The sequence below is a fragment of the Charadrius vociferus genome, unplaced genomic scaffold (assembly GCF_000708025.1).
Source record: "Charadrius vociferus isolate BGI_N301 unplaced genomic scaffold, ASM70802v2 scaffold163, whole genome shotgun sequence".
NCBI lineage: Eukaryota > Metazoa > Chordata > Aves > Charadriiformes > Charadriidae > Charadrius > Charadrius vociferus.
The window spans coordinates 7193188-7215693 of record NW_009648332.1 but is presented as its reverse complement, the minus strand read 5'-3'; the positions used below and the strand labels follow the sequence as shown (position 1 = coordinate 7215693).

Sequence of the window (22506 nt, the reverse complement as noted above, 5' to 3'; positions counted from 1 at the left end):
AGATGATCTTGTTCATCCTCATAGACCTCCTTGTCGCCACCTCATGCACTCAGAGCTCACCTACTGGGCAGCTCTATGATGTTTAATCACAGACCCATTAGTTTATAATACCTGAACGCCCAACTCCGTGGCTGTAGTAGTGATCTTGACAATGATTTATGTGCCATTACCACTTAGATCGCCTTTTCAAAAACAGGGCAGTTTAGAGCTGTTTGAGAGTCCAAGTCCTAAATGCTTTCAGCCACGCTATCCTTACACTTTGCTCCAGAAAATCTTCTCATGCAGAGTCTGAGCAGTTTTCTTTTAAAAACACATTTCCTCCAACTTCAGACACACACGTAGTCCAACTGTTGGCTTGCATTTCACTCCTCTCTCTCAAACAGTTTGAAGCTACACTTTCTTATTCATATTACTGTAGTGCCTCTGATCTTTTTTAATCATGGACCAGGACCCACTAAGCTGGCAATAACCAAGCCTCGACAATTTAACAGATATCATTAAAAGAAAATGAGAGGTATGGTATGGGAACAACTGTATGGTCTTTAGTACTTTTAGCATATAAGTAAAATGGGGATGCTAGCCCTGCCCTGCCTTACAGCAGTGTTGTGAGAATAGATACATTAAAGATTACAAGGCACTAACTAAGATATTATGGTAAGAGGGACAAGATAAACATCTAACCAAGTCCTTGAAATCAGTGGGAGTTTTGCCTAGCAAAAGGCTCCTGGATGTGATTTCAGAAGAGTAATTCACTGCATAGCATGAGAGGGGGGAATTTCTAGAAGTATTTGTTACCCATCTAACACTGGCCCTACAGTCAATGGTAAAATTCCCAGCTATCATCTGGTTGATGCTCAGTGCTCTTAAAAAACCTAACGGTTTTAATGTTCATATATAACAAAAATTTAGGGTTTGATCCAACACTCACTGAAGTCACCTGGAGCTTTTCCCTTAACTCTTGTGAGCTTTGGATCAGAGCCTGCAAGATTACATGAGCCTAATACTTAATTGTGAGCTGGAAAAAACCAAGTCACACCCCCACCAGGGAATCTGAGGAAAAAAATAGGGTATCTCTACTTTTTTTTATTTTGCTCTGGGATTGACAACTAAACATATCATACATACTAGTGATTTCTCTATCATTTATAAATAAATAAATATATGTATTCCTATCTACATACCTGGCTTTTTTTTCCCTTTCTGTCCTGGCACCACTTCTGAGGGTTCATGAGTTTTCTTCATCAACATGGAGAGAGTAGCATCATGTGTCCGAAAGAGATCCACAACTTTATATAAATCAACATCTGTGATCAGATCGCAGCTCAACACCAAGACATCAGTCTGTCAAAGAAGAAAAAAAACCCAAACCCTTCAGAGATACAAATGACCACATATGGATTAGCATTTGAGGACTCAAAACAAACACACGCATAACTTTTTTTTTTTCCCTTTTTTCTTTTTAATTTAAAAAAAACAGGGTCTGCCATACTCTGCCAAAAATAGTTACTGGTTTTTACCAGTTCACTTTTCTTGACTCCTGCTGTTACTGAATTAGTTATTTGGTTGATGATTATCCAGCTCTGGACCATAAAAAATATGCGACCATCTAAACTGCCATCATCTGCTCCTAAGGGAAGGAACCAGGACAGAGGCCATGGCTTTCAAGACTGTCATGACATTCTGCAGTATCTGCAACCGCTACTTTTAGTTATATAATGATGTAGAAAAGAAATCTTTCTGAAGAAATCTTTTTTAGCTGACTTTGCATCTGGCTACAAACCACTGGAAAAGATATTTAAACTTTCAAGACTGTCATGACATTCTGCAGTATCTGCAACCGCTACTTTTAGTTATATAATGATGTAGAAAAGAAATCTTTCTGAAGAAATCTTTTTTAGCTGACTTTGCATCTGGCTACAAACCACTGGAAAAGATATTTAAACCTATGTTATTTTATCAGGGGAAAAAAAGCAAAGACTATCTAGGATGTGATTTGCTCAGTAATTGCACTGCGATGGTGGGCTCAGTTTAGAAATACATTTCCTAAAACCAGCAATACCCCATGTAAAAAAACCAAAAAAATAAAGAGGAAGTTAGGTCCCATTTAATAACAGGCTTGTATTTAATTTTGATCTCAAAGGATTCCGAAGCGCCTTACAAAATATTTAAGAGAACTGTACCATATATCACAGAAATATTGTCACATACTGAGTGAGATGTAGCAGCTTCATTAACCATGCACACTATCAATATACTCCAGCTAAAGACTCTTACTTAGAAACAATTTTCTGTATTTCACGTGGGTTGTAGAATATATTGCCAAAAATCAAAGTTCGGCAATTATCTTCATTTAAACTAATCCTAACATAATATTTATGCAGCATGGCCTACAGGAAAGTAGCAAGTTTCCACTTTATTTTTTGTTAATGATCAACCTTCTAAATGTGTCTCAAGAAGATAGTGTTTATTTTTCGACAATTACTATTTTCTTTTTCTGTGCTACCATTTACTACGGTAAGCCTCCCTGCAGAGCATGACATGGCTTCCTAGTTTTGTCTTTTTAAAAGACATTACTTAATAAGAAGGGCACTAGAAAATACTTGGTAAAATCTGAGTTGATTAACCCGTGGAGGATCAGTAATTCTACTTTTACTTTTGAAAACTATCTTGGTTCAAAGCTAACTAGTTCAGCATTTACCTTTTATTGCAGAAAGGTTTATTATAGAAAGGTTTGCTTTACAGACTTTATCTAATACTAGGAGATTCCACATTGGAGATGAGACTAACCGAGGTCTGGTATTTACATTATTTGACAGGTTCTCCTACAAATGCTATGCAGTTTCATGTGTTTACCAATAAGTCATTGGAACGCATCATGCCACAAACTGTTAGAGCTGCTGATTTGGCATGCTGTGCAAAAGGTCAAGCTCTTCAATTTTCATTTGATTTCTCCTCACTGTACTGAGAAACACCTGGCTGCTTTACAGGAAGGAACAATGTGCAAGTTGAGAATTTTACACATTCAAAACCTGACTTGCATCGCCCCTTTGAACCTATTTTCAAAATGTGTATTTTATATTACGGTTTTGCCCAGGAGAAGTGCTTTAATTATCACTCCTCTAAAACAAACAGCATGCACACATTGGGAAAAAAAAAAAAAATCCAACCCAAACCACTAGAGCAAGCTGCCTAGCGCTCTGGAGCAGCCCTGCTCCAACATTCCAGCGTGTACAAAGAAAGTAAGAAAAAAAATTTGACTTGGTATGGAAGTAAATCTCCCGCTTCATAACTGTAAATAGTGAAGAAACACATACTAAATATCCTGGAAAATCCTGCAAAATTTTCAGATATTCTGTTTTTACAAGAGCACAAATGAAGTACAGTATTTACAGAAAAGGCCAAAAGGTATGCAAGACCCATATAAATAGACCCGTACTTTTCAAACTCAGTTTGTAGAAGGAAGAGATCGCTGGCTTCAAATCTAAACGCATTCACTCCAGTGGTGAAAATGAGAAATAATAATAAAAAGAGAGAGACAGACAGACCAATGGACTTATCCTAGGAACAAGTATCTGGACTTCTGAACCAAACCTTGTAATTATTTCACATTTTACTAAATGCTTTAATCTGTCACTATAGCAAAAACCCAACAAGCGTTTCATAGTTGTGAACAGGCTCCTGGGTTTTTTCTCCTCACTATAGGACAAGCTTTTTGCAAAAACTGAATGCAAGACCCCTGAGGAGCATACGGGAACAGAACCACCAAATGTCTGGTTGCCATCTGTTCTACCCATTTACTCTCCCAATATGTAAATAAACGTCAGTGAGCGCAGGGACCAGTGAAACACACGGTTGCTCTGTAAAGCCCACATTTCTGCCTCTCCTCCTGATGAGCAGAGCAGCGGCCTCAGAAGCACGCTGAGAATACACCATGAAAGGCTCTTTTGGGACTTGACAGCCTCCCCTTTGAAACACCACCCCCCTCATAAATAAAGCCCTCACTGTCTAATGGATGCACTTTTTTTCCAGTGTACAACTCCTGAACGAATAAACTAATGGCTGAATGAAAAAATAAACTATCCTAGAACCCTAGCAGAAGTGTGTGTTTTTCTTTACGTTTTTAGGGTGGGTGTAGAAGAAAGAAAATAAATGGTAGAGCTTGTGGGTTTTTTACATATATACATGCCAAATAAATACAGCGCACCTTTCCCCAGGAGCCACCGATACAAAGAAGAGAAGTACGTACGTACTACATGCACTCCTGTGCTAACAAGGGGTATGTGAACATACTTGACTTCATGAATTATGCAAACACCGAAGTACACGCACACATACATCTCTTAATGAAATACATGTAACAATGATTACATCAACCCCAAACTATTATACAAACACACGATAAGAATCAACATGAATTGATTAAAAAAACCCAGCAAGCACACACCCCAAGCAGAACTACTGCAAAGGAAGAAAAATGCACGCGCAAATGCACTCTCAACACCCATTACAACCCATTCCAAGGGGAAGGACAAGACAAGGGTTTTAACTCAAGGAGGACCATCTAACAGATGGGGCATGAAACAAATGCTTGGAATTTCTGGCATTTTCCTGCTCTGCCAAACTTGATATGCGCCATTTTCTTTACTACTTTTATGACACAGAGGAGCCCCCATCACAGACCGGGGCTCTACCACAGAAGCTGCTGTACAGACCAGACATCAAGCATAATAAAAGAGAACAGCAAATGACTTTGGGTTGGGGAACACAAGGAAACACTGGAATGTTACTCAGGTACAGGGACAGCAGCCCTACCTTGCCAGTAGCATGGCTTGTGTTTTTTCGTAAGCATCACAAGAGTCACAGAAGGGACAAGGAGAATATGACACTCCTTGGAAGAGTCACTCGGTAATTCCATTTAACCTCAGATTTGCAATTTACACACTGAAGTTCAGAATTTAGACTTGGCTGCTCATCAGTGGAGAAAAAACAAGATCCTGCAGAGATCATCCCACCTATGACACAAGTTTCCAGGAGATGTTTCTCGGTCCTTACTGACCATGGATGGACCCCTGGGCTTCCAGTCTGGCCATTGCTGAATTAGTCAAGTCCAGAAACATGGCACTTCAGGCCTCCAAATCTCTGCTCTCCCTTTCTAACACTGGTTAACAGCACTTCACCATCACGCGTTTCCAAACTGCGAGATGCTCAGATATTATGAGATAATTTACGTACTCAATCTGGATAAATACTGTAACATAAAACATCAAGAGATTTATACAAAATAGAGAGAAAAAAACAGTGAAGAAAAAAACCTTAAACCCAACATGTCAACAATTATATTAAACCCAGAACAATATGGAAAATCTACACAAAAACAAGACCAAAAAGCAGAATGTTTCAAGAACTCAGTTCAAGACAACTGAATTAAAAATAGAAAACATGTTTTCAATGGAACTAATTCATACCACAGATCAAAAGATGGATGCAATTATATGGTGTAATATACCAGCATAAACTAAAAGCCTTGGACTTTCTCACACCCTGCATACAAAGGCAAAGCTAAAAACTCTTTTATATTCAGCAATAACTGCTGGATCCCTTCTGTTCAAACGGGAGATATCAAGGTTGCCACAGATAGCTGGCAGCAAATGATGAATTTTTAGTGGTATTCACAATGCTTTTTCTATCAAGTATAGACAAGGGCAGGACCTCACAGCCTAAACTGCTGAGGGCCTCAAAAACTGCAGACTAGAAAATGAGAAAACATGTGTTGCAAGGAAATCTCTAATTTGAACAAAATCAGCCTCAAGAGAAAGAGGAAAACAAATGTCAGATTGCATTATAAACAGAAAAGCAGCAAAATGTCCACAAGCAGTAGAACGAGCTTGTAACAGAACTGAAGATGGACAAAACATTGAAGTTAAATGTGAAAAGTTTCCAATTGCACAGTATTACAGCTGAGACTTTGACAGGAAAAGAAAAAAAAATAAAAATCAAGAGACTAGATAGACTCTGTTGCTACACTCAGCCTAAGTTAACACAGGCACAAACAGAGAACTTTGCATCACTTCCTGCGGTGTCACCATACAACAGGAGAGAGAGAAACAAGTTATAATTACTGCTGGAATTAAGACTGAGAGTTTTTACACACAATAGCCTGGAACTTCATCCACATGTTGCATTAACAGTGGGGTTTGTTTGTAATGCTTTTATTATTCTAAAGACTGCAAAGGGAAAGAACAGTTTGGCTGTGGGCAAGCGTTTTGATTGCTTGTTAGCATGCTCCAGGCAGAGCCAAAGATACCTCCTAGCAATTGCATTACTCACCACTCTTCAGATCAGAAACTTACATCCAAGGCTTTAGAGAATCCCTTTTTATCTCAGTCTCCATTAAGAGTCCTCCAATTTCCACACCTGTGACCTCTTTGAAGCTCTATGGCTGTTGCTGTAACTGGAGCAGGGAACCTCATTTATTTTTTGATGTCTGTAGGATCTTGTTAGCTACCAACTGAAATGGCTGCCTTTGGCTGGGAATTCCCACTCTGCTTTTCTAACATCCTTGAGATTCAGAAGAAAACCATGATTTAGTACTTTGTTAGCAGACACGAAGCATTGACCTACTGTACACTCACCCTGCAGCAGCAAGTTTGCTGTAGACCAGCACCTTCATAACTCTTCTAAGGATAGAGGGCAGTGGAGGCAGAGGATGTCCCTCAATCTGAAATCCAACAGCAACCTCTCCTCATTAAAAGATGGAAGAAACTTTTTTTTCTGAAAGACAGTGTGTAATGTGAAAGAGGTTTCTTTTTTCTTTTTTTTTTTTTTTTAAAGGAAAACAGAAAAGTCTAATGCGGGAGCCAACGGAGTCTCTTCTAATTTCTTGGATGGCCCCGAATTCATCAGGTGAGGATATCTTAAGGCAATGTGAATGCCTTCACATACGTAACCTGTCAGCATCACTGTTTATCTTCTCAAAGAAAGCTGGAAGAAAGATGCCAGAAGCTGGGGAGGAGACTTAACCCCAGTCCCATCATATGGCTCATCCTATGTGTTGTATCAGATGGGATCATACAATGAAAACACCATTTTAGGTTATCTTTGTATCTCAAGAGCTATCATCCAAAATCAATATTTTTTAATTTACATACATATAAGCTAGGAACAGGAAAGATATTCAAGCCCAGAAGGCATCCTGTCTCCTCCCAGGAGGAAGTCTCATTACCTACTGCTGAAACTGACACATGGGGTGGAAAAGGGTAATTTACAGTTATCCGCAACCAAAAGCAGAAGTTTAGAGATGAACACAAGTTCATAAGCTTATTAAGAATGTTTACGAAGCAGGACTTCGATATTATGACACTGAACAGTAAACCTTCTGGTCTGGAACACAAGCTTTGCAATCCATATTTTCCTCTGGTTCTGACTAATGCAATTTTGTCCTACTCACACGGTACTCCAAAAATAATTTTCCCAGCTTCCTCTTCCAACCACATCACCCTTTTTCACTGGTTTCATTTTCTGTCACATCAAGCACAAGTTCTTTACCCTCCTTTTAATAGCCTATTGCTTCTACTCACCATTCACTTACCAAGTCAACTTCTGCCTTCTGTCAATAAAAGATGCCAGCTCTACTAACTACTTGTATCTTCTGAAGGACATGGGTTTAGGCTCTGCTGTCTTTTTGGTTTTTGGGTTTTTTTTTTTAAATAAAAGGAATCTGCTACCCTTACACTTACAGAAAACTGACAATTATCAGGCTATCAGTACGCTGGGGTGCTGGACTGACACTCCGACACATATTGACCTGTCTCGTTAGGCGCTCTCATTTGTCGGAGGTCAGGCGTCATCTCCTGGGTTTATGTCCAGATCCCAAGCATGCCACAGAGGAGACTTTTTCCCCCACCTAAAGGCATCCAGAAAATATGCGCCACCACTCATGCGAACCATGCGTGCTAAAGCTCAGGGGAGCACCCCGTAACCCAGGCCCTGAATTCATCAGTTCATCGAGGGTGAGCCCGGCAAGCTGAAATCTCCCCGACTCAACACACCGCACAAACAGATCCCTTCTTCACAGGCAGGAGAACTCCAGAAACAAATGGCGCTCTCCTCGTCACTCCTATTCCTGGAAGGCAGGTTTCCAGGACTACCTGGACGGCAGCACTACCAGACCTGCTGCGCAGCTGATCTTGGACTCTGCCTCACATCAACAGAAAGGAGAACGCCGCAGTCAGGCTCCAATCTCAACAGCAGCGGTGCAGCAGGCTTGCTGCCAAAGCCCAGAGCTCAAGCCCAGGCTTAACACTTAATGTAAGCAGAGCCTTAGGCAGTCAGGTGCTGTAGTCACACAAACAATAATAATAAAAAGTAGTCCTAATGGAGCTCAACCGGCTCAACTTATTGAAGAGAAAGAAGGCCTTTGCCCACAGCCCGCAATTACCAAAACAGCAGAAGATCTCTCAGCAACACAACAAAAAGCAGGCCTGACTGGATTCAGTGGCTAGAAATTAGTTTTCAACCTAGAAATAAAAGGTAAAGTGTTTTAAGAGGGAAAATAAATACGATCTGGAATAAAATACCAAAGGATATAATAGACTATTCATCTACTAGAGTGTATGAATAAAGACTTGCTATCTTTCAGAAACACATTCAATAAGTCATCCATAAGTTTTGGGGCTAACAGCCCTAATTACTGTGTGCAAATTCCCTTACAGCCTAGAGGATCATAATGGTTCCTTGTAGTCTCAAATCAGACTATAAATGAAAACCAAGACGTATACACCATGTGTCCTCAGGAATCATTCTGCCATCCCACAGCTAGTATCAGCATAATCTTAAATGAAAAAAAAATAAAAATGGTCTGCAACTCTTTCCAAGGTCAAACCAAGTCACTACACAAAACCCAGTTTTAACTCTGCTCCAACAAAAACCCCAAACGCTAATCTGCTCCACAAAGCACAGGCTCAACAGAACCAGTCACTGTGAAACAGCTCGATGGCATTGCCACTTCTTGCTAGTCTGCACTGAACAGAGTGTCCACGCGCGTGAAACCCGATTAGCTCTGCTCAAGTGGTTTTTTTTTTTTCCTGTAAAAGCAAATCATGCTACATTACATAAAAGTACTGTTTTGAACCATAGATTCCCATACTATCCCCCATGCAATACTATTTTCTCCTCTAGCACCTCTCCAGTTTTTCCAATGGTATTTGGTCTGCAGCAACCGGCATTGTGAGAAACACGTTATGAAAACTTCAAGACCTCCACTGCTTTTTCCAGTGTTATTAGTCTAAAACCCAGAATTTTCACCATCTTCCCAGAGGAACTAACCAAATTTATACCACAGAAGAATGCCTAAATTTGCTTCAAGAAAATTTGAATACACAATGTTTTTTCCCTTTTCAGCACAGAACAGAGGAAAAAGTACAACTACGTAACCTATGTGGATTTCCCAGATAAGGTAACATGACAAAAATGCAAAAATCAGTTCCAGCATCCTACAAGTCCACTGATCTTCACCGTGGCTTTCAACAGTGCTGAGCAAAGTGACAGCCTCTGGGATAGCCTATGCTGTTCACAGCACCACCTTCCTATTATCAATGTTACAGTACTGTACCAGGCTGCCAAAAGACACAGGGGAAAACCCTCTCTAGCACAGTAACTCCATGGGTTGATCTTTGGCATCTACTCCCTCCCAAATTCCCAAATAACTGGAACTATGCACTTAGGTTAACACACACAATTGTCTTTGATCTAAACAATTCCATTTTCTCTTTCAAGGGATGAATACTCATTGAGGAATGTCACCTGCAACAGGGTAACCATGATAGCTGTACAGCCCACAATTGCCATGAAAAACCCCAACCTCCCACGAGGGAAGGGCTGTTAAGATCCAAACATGGGGAAAACGCACAAGGAGAAATCATGCAGGCTAGAAACAAAGCAAAAAGGCTGCGGACAGCAAGGAAGAAATGTTATTCCAGAAGAACGTACAAATAGCCTGTGAATGCCTTCTTGCAAGTATTACCCTACCTGAAGCCAGGGAGGCCTTCAGTCTCACGCGGAAAGGCCAAGGACATTGAAAGTTACAAGCAAAAAATTATTAAAACATCAGACCAGATGGTGACCTAACATTCAAAACAAGGACATCATTGAGGAACACCAAACAGAGCCCTATGCAACTCCTCCTGCTCTGCGGAGTCCAGGGTGGCACGGATATCAGTGATGCCTTCACACCACCCTTCATATCCTCACCCAGGCATGGGTGACAGTTACATGGTCAAGGCTGATACGTGACACGAGGCTTTGCCCTCTCCACTGACAGAACCAAGGAAAAATGGCAGCTGGAGGACAATGACTAACTTCCCCCACACACACACTCTTAAAATCTTACTTCCTCTTTGGAAATAAAACAAGACGCACAAATGAATTTCACACGGACTTTGCATTTCTTTGAACTTTCATCACAGAATGGCTTTTGAACACTGTAAGCCTGAGTTTGACTTATTAATGTAAAAGGCTTCCTAAGCCTGATAAAATGTGTCCATGAAAGTGTTGTTAAAGACAAAAAGCGCAAAATGTTTTTAGAGATTACCTTTACTGAAGTTGTAATTTTCCCTCAACGTATACCACAGCAAGTTATTTACACAAGATGACTGCACATACTTTAAGTAGGGAAAATTAAGGATGATTTACAAAAAAGGAGCACTAACTTCTATTTACTCCCCAAAAATGAAAACTAGTAGTAGCTCATAAAAATAGGAACAGATTTTTACCAGTATGCTTTTAAACAAATTATTTCAGCTATATACATGTGCTTACTATCGCTGCAACTACAAAAGGTTGAATTTGTGTAATTCATCTGAGACCACATAGGGTCTAAATGAAAACATATACTGCAACACAGGAGAAATGCTGACAATTAACTTCTACATGGAAACAAGAGGTATTGGTTAACGTAATGAGCACAGGCCTTGAGTTGCCAGGAGCATGAAAAGGATAAGAACATGCAGTGGGAGACGAAACAATTAAAACTGACAGGCATTTCAGGTCTGTCAGTGACTCTTCTCGCAAAACACCTAAGGTTTTGCCTGTGTCTATAATGAAGGCATCCTCTTTAGCCGACAATGTGCAGAATAGCAAATGCCCTAATAACTACTCTTGATCCTAACCTTCAGAGCTAATTGCCCCATTCAAACTTCTGGTGTTTTCGCCCTGATCCATAGTAGACCTTGGCAGCAAAATAATTAATTTAACTAGCTACATTCTTCTAAAGCTGAGTAACTTTAAAACAAAACAAAAAAAACAACAAACAACAACTGTTGAATCCTCTAACTCTTACCCTGCCAGGAAAAATAAAGAACAGAGCAAAGTCCTGAACGCACTCGTCAGGCAGCGCTGTATCATTCCCCCCAGCAGCATTGCCAGCCTGAGCACCTGCCAGTATAGCTGCTTTCTAAGACAATCAGCTGTGCTTTGGGAATGGGACTCAGGCACAAAATCCATACTAAATTTTGCCCAGTGCCTCACTGGTGGCAGCTTTCAGTCAGAGGTAGAGAAGGAAACGAGACGCTACATACCCCATGAGCAGCCATCTGATACATCTGCTTTTCCCATGCAGCACTAACATTGTGAAAGGCAGAATCAGAAAAATCGGCGAGACAGCAACTTTTATTTGCATTTTAGACACCCAAGTAAACAGTATTTTCTGTCAGGTCTGCTGGAACAAACTGATTAAATTCTTTTTACTATTTCAAAATAGATGAACAGAATATTTAGTTAAGTCTTGCTCAGAAAGAGACAGACTTTGTCTCTTACAAATGAATTTAATTTGGTTTTTTTTTATTTCCACTGACAGTACAAAAAATACATAACTATATATTATGGTGACTGAAGTTTTTCTTTCCATGCTCACCAAACTCTGCTTAGCTGTACCAAAAGGATTCAGATTCCACCTTCCAGCCATTACAGCAAGCTTACTTACATCATGTGTTTGGAAAGGAGATTTTTCAACAGAGGAAGCGAAGCGCTTAGCCATGCCGTCCAAGACTCCACGGATCAGTGACCCTCAGCAGCATACAGACCACCACCGTGACATCACACTTTCCACAACATGGCTCCCAAAGATGCACATACCAAGAGAATCTGGAGTTTCAATCTTTGTTTATTTGTTCAAAGAAAGTTGGTTTTTCTTCTTCTTTTTGGTAGCTTTTTAAGGTTTGTTTTGCTTTGCTTTTTAAGAGCTGTATTACTTTCAAATCTTACTTTTTGAAATGGAGAAAACCAGGTGGACCACCTGAGATGAGACATTTCACATGCAAGCACTCACCAGTGATAGCAGCAGAAGACATGCTGATTAATTCACACCATATTAGTCAGGGCTTCCATTAACACAACTAAGGGTTCATCAAGGAAGGAAAATGCGAAACTGTTCCATTGCTGTTACTCTGCTGGAACACCACATTTTAATCACTGGCTGGAGTATAGTTGAGTGACACAAGGGAGAGAAATGCTTAACAGAAGATGAAAATAATGTAGACTCAGTGAAGACAAATGCTTGATCCAGGCACACCCAATCTACCTCCTGCTTCAGCCTGAAACACAGATTCATGATTTAACCAGGTTTCTCAACCTGCTGCCTGCAGAGGCCCCAGCCTGGGAGGTGGCGTCAGACAGCAGCTGGTGGGTCTGGTAAAATTTGGCACAAGAAACAAAATGGTCAAATATTAGAAACACCTAAATTTCAGAGGAACTCATTTGTAAACTACAGTGACACCCCCCGCCTCCTCCCCCAACAATAATCTACAACCCACATAAAGGTCTGCAGCAGTTTGATGAATGGTACAAGCAGAAGGTCACAGAGACATAGTTCTCAAAGAGGTTTCCTGAGTTAGAGTTTAGCCTCCTGCCATTCCAGATATCACATTACTTAAAAAAAACCCAACAAACACAAACCAACACCAAAAAAACCCAACAAACCCACAACAAAAAAAATCAGTTTTGCACTCCAGTATAAAGTTAGGGGATTTTTGTCTTCATTACTCCTGGAAGACTGTTTCACAATCCTATTTTGCTCTGTTTTCTCATAGCAAACTGAAACACAATTGTATTCCACTGTGAACATGTTATATGCTTTTCTAGTGTTTGGTCCACATTTGATGCATTGGAGTTCCACACCTGTGCAGTATTCCAGGCAAAAAAAAAAATCTTCCCGTTGCCCAATAAGCAATAGTATCAATTTCTCAGCTCTATCAAAAAAGAAAAAACAACCAACTTTACCTGATACATTCTAGTCTTGTGTTTACCTTTCTTTCCCCCATCAGGGTGGCTGCTCACCATCACCCTATTTCAATTAGTACATTCTGAAACGTTGCAATTTACTCTTGGGCTCCTAGCTCCTATTACAAATTCTTGTTACTAACCCTCAAAATCATGAGTTCTCTGTTACCAACCAAAGTCTTGACGCTATTACTGCGCTATTATGGCACATATATTTTGCATACTGGTCCTGTGAATCATCCAAAGGAGGTCTACTAAGCTGCAAGAGAAGGCCTTTAAGAATGGTAATAAAAGTCAAATAAATGAAGATATAAATCTGGAGTGAAGAAGTCACAGAGCAACATACTGGAGGGAACGACCCCCCCTAAAAAGCCCTGATGAACATACCAAAAGACTTGAAGAAAGTGTCCCCCCTAACACCAGCTACAGAGGAAAAGCCTCCCTAAGTGAAACAGGGGATTTCAAGTACATAAAATTTCAAGACACACCAAAAAAAGTTAACTTTTTAAAAGGCAATCTACTGCCCACAATTATGAGAAAACAAAAAAAATCACCACTGAAAGATGAGCTACCTATAAAACAAAACTGCATCATCTCCTACCACAGCATGCAGCAGACAGCATGTGCATCTCTTCTCTTGCTAGGAAGCGTATCAGATATCACCACTAAAACTGTCAGGACTCTTACTAATTTCCCTATTATTCAGATTGAGCTCATCTAAATGCCCCAGCCAGAGCTGCTTACCAATGTAAACCAGAAACAAGGACTGAAGACAGTTACTGAGGAGAAAGCAATTATACATGATTTTTTAAAAAAAGAGAAATCACATCTCTTACAGAGACCCCCTTCCACACTGCTCCTGGCAGTTACCAAGCTTCGGATGCTAAATAAAAATAAATAAAAGCAGGAACATGGAAGTGATCAAATTACACCTCAGCACCTGTTCTGTCACACCTGTAACATCATCCTTAGTTTACAACAGCATGATGAACATACTGTTTTACTAAAAATGCCAAACACTGATCTCATTTAAAAACCCCTTAATCTTGAAACACCATGTGAGGAAAATTAAAGACAAATCCAGATCAAGTTTAGTGTTTTCTCATCATCTATGGAAGAGGTATTTAGTTGTTCATGGTCAGGGCTTGATTAAGCCACCCTTACATCTCAATTGTTTGTTTATTTGTCTCTAATGAAAGTTTACCCTTTACAGAATCGGACTCTTAAGAAAGCAAATTATTTCTTCACCCTTACAAATCCTACAGGCTCCTTAGCAAAGCATGCAAAGACTGTGTGCCTCCCATCACTGTAATGGATGAAACAGTGATGAGTAACAACCTAAGTGATTGATGAAATAGGAAACGTATCTTACGAGAGCAGGACCACAAAGTGACAGGAAAAAAATGGATGTGGAAAACAAGATTTCATGAAGGAGGGAGTTAACTTACATTTCATACAAACCCAATTTTTTTTACACCTATGCTAATTATTTTTTTTTATTTCAAGCACTCCCTGACAGGTCAAGAATATTCTTTAATGTAAATAATAGATTAAGACAATAGCAACATGGCACCAACAAAAGGAGGAGACTAAAACACATGTCCTTCAGAGACGAAGGAAAGCATAGATTCTGCCCTAAAGAGCTCACAGTCTGCTTTTACTAATTAATGTACATTGGATGAGATGGTATTTACATATTACAGACTTAGAGAGAGATGACTTTGTTATTCAATCCATAAAAATAATTTTCTGAAGTTTCAAAGTAATTATTGACAATGATTCTTGAAAACAGACATGATCATACAGCAATATTTTAAAAGTTCAACACAAAGATAGTGGATTGAGTAAATTGTGTGAGAGAACTGCTTTAACAGATTTGGAACCTAAGGATATAACTCCTTGATTAATTGCTTGTTACAATCCATCAAAGTTGCTTGGTTTATCATAGCTCTTCATTGTCTTCAAAAGATTCAGTGAAAGGTTTCTTTCCACTAATTTGCAGAGCTTTTCAAAAGCTAACAGGCACACAACCGAAGAAATCCATGGTGGTGCCTCTTCTTGCATCCTGTAAGTCTTGCTGGACCTGTCTCACTTCCATGCTGTGGGTAAAGCAATCACTCAAAAACTACTAAAGTTTTTACTAACTATATCACTTCAGAACTGCTCTACTATAATTGTGTATGTGAACAATTGAAAGAAAATGGAAGAAGGCATTTAAAATAAATAAAATGTAATGAATCTACTCAGCTACAGAAGCAGACCTTCATCTTCCAAAATACATTAAATCCCAAAATACATATAAATCCCATGCTCTTGCCAAGGCCCCATCTGGAATAGGGGAGCTCTCTTCACTCTTCATGACCAGGGAAGGTCATCAATCCAAACCTATCGGCGTGGAAGGCTGGCTTGTTTCTCCATTCAGGCTAGATCACAAAGTAACAGAGAACTGTAAACACCCCTATGGTGGTAAAGCTACAGTTTCAATAAGAGCATTATTACAATGCTATCAACTGTCGTTCTACATAGCCTATGTTCTGCCATTTCCAATCCTACATATAAACAAGAAAAGAATTAAGACTTTACAGCTTCATTTCCATATTTTGAAAAACTACCCAGTCCTGCCAAAGAAAGGTGGAAAACTAGGAACTTAAAGGGCGAACAGAATAAAACTGACAGTGGTATTAAAAGTACATCAGAAAACAAAGACTGGACATTAAAATGATAGCCGTGGAAACTGCCATAAAGGACACAGACTATAGCAGGATCCCAAAACCAACAGCATTCTAGTGAATGCTGGGATTGTCCACGGGAAAGCAATTAAAGGATCTGATCAATAGCTGTAACAAAGTCCTTAAAGAAATTCTTTTCATATCCCTGTATAAAAAGAAACATTTAAGAAATAAATTACTAACTCCTATATGCACTTTTTGCTTTCTGACAACGTCATTTTAAGTGCTGGACATTAATAACTTAGTGTAAAACATCAGTAAGTGTTACATTACCCAGTGAAAAAAATAATACAAACAGAGACACGAAAAAAATCCCTATCAGTTTCTACTTCATATGCTGCAAAATGATTTTTCAGTAACTTACATTTAGACTGATGCATTCCCAAATTGAGGACCTTTTTAAAGTCATAATCTAGCACACACTGAAAAAAAAATACCTCAATGCTTGCAATTCAGAAATTGGACTGCAGCTCTATTGAAGTTTCTATTTCTGTAGTTTCCATTTAAAACAGTTTCAACTTGAGTTTAATCTCTTGTCCTGCTGGCTTTTTCAAGGTGGGGAAACAGAGTATGCAATATGCACACAGTATAGAAAGATGATCTTGTGCAAAAAACCATGAGAGACTTGTGACAGATGTCCAGTTTCCAGTACTGTTACAAATTTCGTTAATGTAAATTACTTCATCTCTTTAAGCCTCAGTTCTCAGCCACAGAGTTGTGAAGATAAACCGGACAATGCCATTAGCTATTCAGACACCAGAATTGAACTTTTAAATAGAAACAAACAAAACCACCCCACCACACAAGTCAATTAAAGACATACTGGTAAAGAACAGGCCAGACTGATACCAAGGCCTAGGAACCCAAAAAGTGGAACTTATGGGACAAAGTTCCCTGTTGTTCACTACTTCTCAAGCAGGTGCCTTTAGGAATCAAGTTTAGCTTGACATCTTTATTGTGTGAAGGATCCAAGAAAAGGATACATTCAGACTTGTAATGAATATAAAAAAACTAATGATGCTGCTACCTTGTCAATCAGGTGTAGGCTGAGATAGCCAAAAATAACAGGAAGAGTTCCAATACAGCAAAGAACATTCATCTACTATATCAACTCTTGAAGTAAAGACGTCAAAAAAAATAATCCTGTGTGTGTAGAGTGGGCGAACAGGAAACAAAAACTTGAACAGGCTTCCTTTGCTCTCATGAACTTCTGAACAAGCAGGAAGGAGTAAGACTGGTGAAATCAGCTGCTTGTTAATATGAAGCAAGACAGTCAGTTTTACCTGCTCCCAAAGCTGCCAGCACCAAAAAGCAATAAAACAACAATGCAAACTACCTTCCCTCAGCCCTTACAGGCTTTGCACGTATGTATTCTCATGCTATTGATGAATGCGTTTCTGTAAATCTAATCTTGATATCTAATCTTTACATTATCAAACTTCATTAACCAAGGTGCAACACAGCAAAAAGGCCTGCTATTGCAGGCACAGCAAGCAGCAGTGCTGCGCTGATGAAACTCCCTCAATCAAATGTCAGACAAGGTGGAAAATCAGGAGATTTTATGCTTTAGAGTCGTTTAATATTTACATGTATCTTAGGATTTGCAATCAGCAGTTCAGCTAGCCTTAGACATATTTCTTACTGTGCATTTAAAATCTTGGCTTTACTCCGTGTCCCTTGCATTGCACACAAGCAAGTTGTCTATACTGTGCCGCGTTACCTCCTTTTTTTATTGAGCATACTTGCTCTTCTGTCCGTGGGCAATTAACCCAATTTGCGACAAATAAAAATTTCAGCAACCAGTTTAAACTCCTCATCAGACTTTTGGCATGAGTTGCAAAAAGCCTGCCAGTAAACTACAGCCACAAGCAGCAGTTGTTTTCACCGGGGCATTCTTCAGCGAGATCCCTCTCCTGCTACACTGTAGACATACCCAACATACTGCAGCTTTTCAGCTACCTATACTGTAGCTCTCACCTATATCACACAGGAGAGGGTATACCCTGTAATACGTGTACCTGTGGTATGCATTTACTAGAGGAATGACTCCAAAATACACAGTGCAGCAATCTGCTCGAGAACTTAGGATAGGCTATTTCAAATGAGAGACCGCTTTGTCCTCTCTGGCCAGACAAGCAAGGCATGGAATAAAAAGGGCAGAAGCAGTATCTGCCGTTTACACACAGCAGTTGACTGAAGAAAAGCTGTGTGTTTTTCAATACTACCTCACATCTTCTCTAAGCCTTTTTTCTGAAAAATAAACAGAAGATCAACACTGCCGCCTCTGAAGACACAGTCTATTTTCTTACCCCACAAGCTTTACTGTCGTCTCCCAGGCCTCCCCCTAAGCAAACCTGCCTGGATTACCAAAAAGAGGGGCTCCCACACAGCTGGACTGATCGCTCTGATCCAGCAATAAAACTGTAAGGCCAGGGTCACAATTTGAAGAGGAAAGATATTTCCTTACTGTATGTGTGTATTTAAAAAATACTGCCAAACTGAGTTATGAGAGAGCATGATCCTCCACATGACAGAAATATTCAGTTAAATTAAACTGATTTTGTTGATTTTGCTTTTCCTCTACATCTTCTCTTCACCCTCTAAATTACTCTAGTCTGTGTGTTAATCCCCTGCCGAATCTCTCTCACTGTACCACCTAGACACTCACATTTGCCTGGAAAGTTTCATCTTGTCTCAACTGGATTATTTCTCTTGGGAGTACACAGCCTGTTATATTGCAATTTATTACCTTCAAAAAGAGCCTGAAGACAAAAAGACACCTCAGGACTTAAATGGTCCATTGATGTTCTGTTGCAACCTTTATTTAAACAGCCAGTTTGGCTAAGATGGCCTAAACAGACAAGGAACAAATCAGAAAGATTAAGTGTATGACGACGACAAAAACAAAATTCCATCCCAGATTGCAGTAAGAGCTCCAAGCAGCATTTCTGCCTTACATGGGAGTGTTTTAATTGTGCAGCTGGAAATTAAAATTCTATAAACTGGTGTTTTTATTAGAACAGCAGCCCTTTATCACGTTTGGGCACTGTTTATGGAAGAGCTTACCATATGACCAAGCCAGCAAAAGCACAGGAAGAGCAGAAAACTGAAGCACAGAGCAAGCTACTTGCCTAATAGTGCAAGCAAACCTGCGGCAGGGCCAAGAACTGAACATAAGCTTCCTTATGTATCAGCATATTGCCTAAGCTAAGACAACAGAGACCGTTTGTGCAGAACTACTTCCCCAAACTCTAACGGGACAAAAGCTATCACACATCATATCAAAAATTGTATGAATAAATACAACCTTTTAATTAACCTGTCAGAAAGCTAACACTGACTAAGAAGGAGCCAGTGCCCAGCCTAGATTTGCTCCAGCCTTCCTAGCTGTCAATTCCAGTCATTTAGAGTCTTTGTTTGAGTTCCCCCATGAGGTAACATTTACAAAATTCAGCTCTTCTGAGAATCAGGAAATTCAGTTACCTACAATATCATCACATGGGACAGCTCTTAAAGCACAATGAAAAAAAAACATTATTACAAAAAAAAGTCTTCCAGTCAAGTTCAATAAAAGACAGTAATACCTTAATTTTCTGGTGAATATGCCTCAGTGAATCTGCTGTGCCCATGTCCATGTTGTCACTGATGCACACAAAATCCAGCTTCATTTTTGTGTCCAAGTTTAACATCTTTTGGATTTCCTTCCTTGTAATCACAATGACCTCTGGGACAGAGAAAAGTGGCGTGAAATCAAGCAAAAAAACCCAAACCAACATATTCATCACAAATAGAATACATTCACTTTTTATTTAGAAAGCCTGATGGAATTGTCGAAAGGCTGGAGTAACACGACTTGGTTCTACAACAAATCAAGCTCTTTTGGCAACAGTAACTTTTGCAAAAGAGAAACTTCTACTGAATATGAACACCATCTCTCCTTCTTTGTGTGGGTGGAGGGTTGTTATTGAAAGGGACACATACATGTAGGTGGCATGAGTTAGCAAGACAGAACAGAATTGTATTCTATTGTTAGCAAGTGACCTCAAATCATATGTCCTCAAACAGACCAATGAGACCCTGCATTAATGTCACCAACACTTTCGAGCTTTGTCTTTTGCCCACCCTGATCCTGTATAATCCTCTATGGACAGCACCACCAACCGCAGTATTACCAATGCAACGGTTAAACTATTTCTCAGCATCACCTTAGCAAGGGAGTAGAGTAATATATGAGCAACAAACTCATTCCACCTACAAAAGATAAAAGGTAAATGCGTATTTGAAGGATATCAATAGTGGCATGAAAGCATATTTTCCAAAACGAAGACTGCAAGAACAGAAGCTCTGCAAAGACAAGTCTGAGAAAACAAAACAGTAAGAAACCTTTTGCCCTGGCCACAAGTATTGGAAGGAAAAGAGTCAAACCCTAAAATTAAAATATCCCACCCTGCAAAAAAACCCCACAATGCCATAACATTATACTCCACATGCAATTTTAACAGAGAAGTATGGGAAAAAATACAGCCCTCAGCCTAGGAAGCTCCTGTGGTAAGATGAAAACACACTAAGAATAAATCTGTATCCATCAAAACTGAACTCCTCCCGAATCTGTTAACAGAAAAGAGGAAGGAACTGTAAACATGAGAATCATCTGCCAGTTTGGTACCAGAGATACGGGAGGGCTCCCCTCCCACTCCCATACTGGATGCCAACTTGTATTCAAAACAGGCTGAACAACCTAGAGAAAGGGACTGAAAGCGCACCTTGAATTGGGGAAAGAAGTAACTGATGGAGAAGGAACTGGTGTCCAGTGGAAATTATAAGCAGTTCAGCATAAATCTGGTGAGCTGGACAAAGGTCTTCTAATATTTATTAGGAGAGATGAAGCACTTAAGTTGGGACATAAGGGATGCAGTGAATCAGACTGTGGAACACTTACTAATATAAGCAAGTATGAGGAACTAAAGCCTCCTGTAACACTTAGAATTATGATCCAGGGAGAGAATTCATGCCACTGGAGTATTAACACAGAAACGTACAGCTTGGCCAGGGCCAGAAGCAAGACAGGAGCAGGAAGGTGGTAGCTGGCTTACTGAAGTTGCATATACAAGCCTGCATGTCCAAATTTGCACAGGGGATAGATGAGCTGAAGAGCTATGTGTGAAAAAGGAGAAAGATCTGACCGTAACGCCACCTACTAGTGGTCAAAAGCATCAAGTGGAAAAGGTTATTTCTGAATAGTTATGAAGAGCCGCACAAAGCACAAAACTGGTTACAAAGAAGCTTTTAGCTACCCATGTATCCATATCACAGGATAAAAGTATGATTCTAGCAAAAAAAAGAGATAGGAGAACAGCCAAGGAAAGTGGACACCCAGAAAGCAGACTTCAACAAACAACAGGCAAAAAGCAATTCCAAGGGAAAAAAGTTCTCAAGGATTTCTTAATGAAACAAAACAAAGGCAAAGTCTTAAGTTTGTTCTTTCTTTTGTTCTTTCACACTGAACCAGTAAGAGGCTGACATGGCTAACCATAAGCTGATCTTTACATCTTCACAGAGAAAAGAGGCAGTCAGGAGAAAAGCCACATTCTGTGGATGGAGTGTAGAACAATTGCAGCCGCATGCAGGAGAAGCTAAAACAGAGAAGCAGAAAGGCAATGGAAAAATACAAACATGAAAAAACAGAGCCACGAAAAGCATCAGCAAGAAGTTTTACAAGTAGCAGGAGGAACACCGCAGAAAGGTAAACAAAAATGTAAACTCAGAAGATACTGAAGAACCTCACTATGCACTTAACACCGTTTTAGCCTACCCATGAAACAAGGCCCACAGGTGATCATTACAAGCCTGCCACTTCCCCCTGCCCTCTTCTGTCCAAAACCTAGCACTTGGTTCCACACTGCAACAAGGACTAAATGCCTCAGACAGAGCAAGTAACCCTGAACTTGAGGCCAGACTGAAACAACAAACTAAGATATATCCCCAGAGAGCTGACACGCTTCTCATGCCACTCTCATTAATGATTCAGAGAAACAAACGAGAGACTCCCAGTTAACATCACTGGAAAAGACACCAAAGTTGGGTCTTTTGGGAAAAGCAAATAGATGGGAAAAGACTTGGTGAGGGGGAGAAGAGGGGGAGGGGGGCGAAGGCACAGGAGGCACAATCTAAAGTTAAGGAAAGGTTGTGACATGGGCCAATGGCATATCTCCAGTGCAGAGAAGAGACCACCTGCTAAGGCAACGGCCCTAATCAACAGGGCACCTGCGACAGGACATTCGAACAATGACAGGCAACAAACGAGCAGCGGAGGTGGTGACAGGAAGCCTGGAGACCAGGGTAAGCACGTTGTCTCCACCAGTAGCCCAAACCACAGTCGCGCCTCACCTTCGAAGCCAGCGCGCTCCAGGAGGTTCAGCGGGTACCAGAGCAGCGGCCGGTTGCCCACCGGGAGCAGAGGCTTCGGGATGCTGGAGGTCAGATCCGTCATACGGGAACCGCCACC

At 40.2% G+C, this 22506-nt stretch overlaps 1 protein-coding gene across 2 annotated transcripts in view; it reads right to left on the bottom strand.

Annotated features, from left to right (window-relative positions):
- Window positions 1–22500, bottom strand: part of EIF2B3 (eukaryotic translation initiation factor 2B, subunit 3 gamma, 58kDa) — a 103151-nt gene extending 80651 nt beyond the window's left edge. The window contains exons 1-3 of one of the 2 annotated variants that reach the window (XM_009884666.1): window positions 22389–22500; window positions 19586–19725; window positions 1182–1341 (exon numbers count right to left, since the gene is read on the bottom strand). In XM_009884666.1, the coding sequence (XP_009882968.1) occupies window positions 1182–1341; window positions 19586–19725; window positions 22389–22491 (403 nt within the window). In that variant the 5' untranslated portion in view covers window positions 22492–22500. The remainder of the gene's footprint in view (window positions 1–1181; window positions 1342–19585; window positions 19726–22388) is intronic. The other variant, XM_009884667.1, reaches the window with a different exon arrangement.
- Window positions 22501–22506: the final 6 nt, after the last annotated feature.